Source organism: Synchiropus splendidus, chromosome 1, assembly GCF_027744825.2.
Source record: "Synchiropus splendidus isolate RoL2022-P1 chromosome 1, RoL_Sspl_1.0, whole genome shotgun sequence".
Classification (NCBI taxonomy): Eukaryota; Metazoa; Chordata; class Actinopteri; order Syngnathiformes; family Callionymidae; genus Synchiropus; species Synchiropus splendidus.
The window spans coordinates 16,542,936-16,545,810 of NC_071334.1; the positions used below are offsets into that span (position 1 = coordinate 16,542,936).

General features: G+C 39.9%; 1 protein-coding gene across 1 annotated transcript; it reads right to left on the bottom strand.

Moving 5' to 3' along the window:
* Nucleotides 1-1,120: 1,120 nt before the first annotated feature.
* On the bottom strand, nucleotides 1,121-2,474 carry si:ch211-212d10.1 (mast cell protease 1A). The gene is made up of 5 exons (XM_053852517.1): nucleotides 2,374-2,474; nucleotides 2,152-2,311; nucleotides 1,683-1,812; nucleotides 1,362-1,595; nucleotides 1,121-1,285 (listed from the first exon to the last, which is right to left on the bottom strand). The coding sequence occupies exons 1-5, from the start codon at nucleotides 2,432-2,434 to the stop codon at nucleotides 1,133-1,135; spliced, it is 738 nt and encodes a 245-aa protein (XP_053708492.1). The 5' UTR covers nucleotides 2,435-2,474; the 3' UTR covers nucleotides 1,121-1,132.
* Nucleotides 2,475-2,875: the final 401 nt, after the last annotated feature.

Below are 2,875 nucleotides of genomic sequence, written 5' to 3' on the forward strand. Positions count from 1 at the left end.
CCACATTTGTAAATGACAAGTTTATCATGACGATCCACCGCCGTCTTAACAGCTGGGATACCAAACGTATTTTAAAGTTTCTGTTCTGACTTGGACGTCTACCCTGTGTTACCCTGACTTTAAGTAGCCAACCAACACAAACAGAACAGTCCACAACCTACTGACAAGAAGCTCGTAGACTGTTAAATACATGTGTTGGTTTTGTTTTTGTTTTTTTTGTTTTTTTTTTATAAACTGGGTCAGCAAGCCTTTACCTCGCTAATACTGCCTTTAACACCCAAGTGGCAGCTCAATGGTTGCATGCAACCAATATATATTTGAAATATGAAGGGTTTCATAAGCAGTTGAGCATCCAAATTTATAAAAGGGCGACAGGAAGGAAACATTTGAGGCGAACAAACCCAGGCGCAATAGTTGTTCACATTTGCATTCATGCTAAAAGTTAGCTAAACGCTGCACTCACCTGACACAAGAAGCTCTAGGGTGTGTTGGAGGAACGTGACACAGGACTTGGAAAGAAGTAGTTACGCTTTTTAGAATAAAGCCAAGTGGTGACGTCATGAATCACTTAAATGGAAAAATAAATCAATACAATACATTTCTATACTTTTTTTTGGTGTGTGTGTGGGGGGGGGTTAAATATAAAAAATAAAATAGTAATATAAGTAAAGAAAATAAAATAAAAACAAAGAAATAATAAATAAAAAGGAAAACAAGCGCGGAGAATCAATATGAAAGGAACGCTTACATACATCCTTACATCCTGCTTCCTTACAAACACAGGAAACGAATACCTCAAACAAAATGTGTTTTTTTTTTTTTTTGTTGTTGTTGTTTAACAACTCAATATTATTATTCTTGTTAAACCACCGAATGTCCTTTGAGCGCACTTTTACACTTTGTACACCAGGGTGCAGTGTTGCCTTCTAGTCTATCCTCATGCAATTCGGTTGGCGTTTTTGTACTAAGTAAGGCTTTCATTAAATAAATAAATCTGGTCAATTTGATCTGCTACAAACCTACATTAATATTACTGATCATAAATGTAGCTGTCTATACGATAAACATTCTCTCATAAAAAAAAAAAAAAAACATTCCATAAACAATTGTGCAGGCAGGAAATGAATTTTATTCAGTGATATTTTTTCATGTTACAACGGATCCACTTGCAATGGTCAGAGATTTTGACATAGGTGTAGAGAGGCTTATCTACAGACAGTCTGTACAATTGAGAGATCACGCCGTAGGCCTCACCTTGGCAAACCAGTGGACCACCAGAATCACCCTGAAAGGAGTGGAATAATAATTAATGTTTCAAGAACACGAATCCATAACTGCCATATTATGACCTAGAAGATCACCTGTCGAGGTCCAGTCTCACTCCCCGAACAGTAAAAGTTTCCATTTGCACAAAACGCATTCTCAACCAGGGTCACATTGGCCTCCTGGAGTATGGGGTACATTTGACTTGATCCAGAGAAGGCTTTGATGTTGCCCCAGCCGGCGACTGAGCATGACTGCGGCAGGCGTTTCTCCAGTTGACATGCAAATGTGATGGGTTGGATTGTTTCGCTGAAGTTTGCCTTGGCACTTAGCTAGAAACAACGAGGCCGAATAAGACGCCCCAAAACTGTTATTAATCACTTATTATGCTATTGGCTATATGTGTGCAACTATGTTACCTGCAGAAGCATTAAGTCGTGCTGAGTTCCTCCTTCGTACTCCTCAAATGGCAGTGCTACTTTCACAGGGATTCTCTGTGTTCCGTGACTCTCCCAGTAGTTGTGAAGCCCCAGTATGGCAGTGTAGCTCCTGAAAGCATTTCATGTATTCTATAGTAATTTATTATTGTAACTAATAGGCAGACATAAGGAGCCGATATAGGCTTCACATGTTGACAAACATTCATACACGCACACAAATATTTCAATTTGTTCAAGTTTGTTTTATCCCAGAACCGTTTCTTCTTCACGTTATATGGCCATGGATGAACAAGAAGAAAGCCTCTAAATTGTCTCATGGTGAAAGAGTGAGTTTCTGTGAGTATCTATGTTTGGCCGATAATTTGCCTGTGGTAGTGCTAACAGGTTTCAGCCCTCACCTACAGAGGAACTAGAGCAACACCTATTCACGCTGAGCCATCAGACTTACTTAGCTTTGCAGTGGGCAGCAGTGAGTACGAAGTATTCGTTGAGGAGAAAACCACCACAGTGTGAGACTACGTCACCGTCCTTCACTCGTTTAAGCAGCACCATGTACGGCCTGCTTTGTGGAGAAGCACCTCGACCTCCATGGATCGTCATTGCCAGGACTGTAAAGACACAATAACCATGAACATCGCACAACATTTTCAGTGAAGGTGTTTGATCATACCATGTTCATCCAGAAACACTGCCATGACAAGGACAACCAGCAAAGTCTTCCATTTCACCATTGTGCAGCTGCTGTCATCAACACACCACAGTGTGGTTGACACTTATATGCTGCTTTATCAAGGAAGTCTCCCTCCGGTTGTGCTGACACCTGAGTTTCTTGTGCTGTCAGACAGCTGAACATGATTTCCTTGTTTTAACTCAAAATCAGCAAATGAGACGCAAGCTAGCTTCTACAGTAGATAGAAAGTTTGTGCTATCTAAAGTAGCCAAAATTCACAAAATAGTAGAGCATTTTCCCACACTTATAGTTATATTATTATTATTTTATTTTTTTTTGCAATTTGACGATCTGGAAAAAAGGACAGGGTTGATATGCTCCGATCCAAAATTTATATTAACCTATAAATGCTGTTGCGATCATGCCACAGTCTGCTGCAAATCCCGTTAGACGCGGAATTTCAAGTGAATTACCAGTGGGCTACTGTAGAAATGGAAAACCA

Excerpts from the sequence above, each read along its gene's own strand:
- si:ch211-212d10.1 (XM_053852517.1), bottom strand. The coding sequence starts at position 2,434 with ATGGTGAAATGGAAGACTTTGCTGGTTGTCCTTGTCATGGCAGTGTTT. Across the intron at positions 1,813-2,151 it reads GCTGCCCACTGCAAAGCTAA|GAGCTACACTGCCATACTGG; the intron begins GTAAGTCTGATG and ends AAATGCTTTCAG. Across the intron at positions 1,286-1,361 it reads GTGAGACTGGACCTCGACAG|GGTGATTCTGGTGGTCCACT; the intron begins GTGATCTTCTAG and ends CACTCCTTTCAG.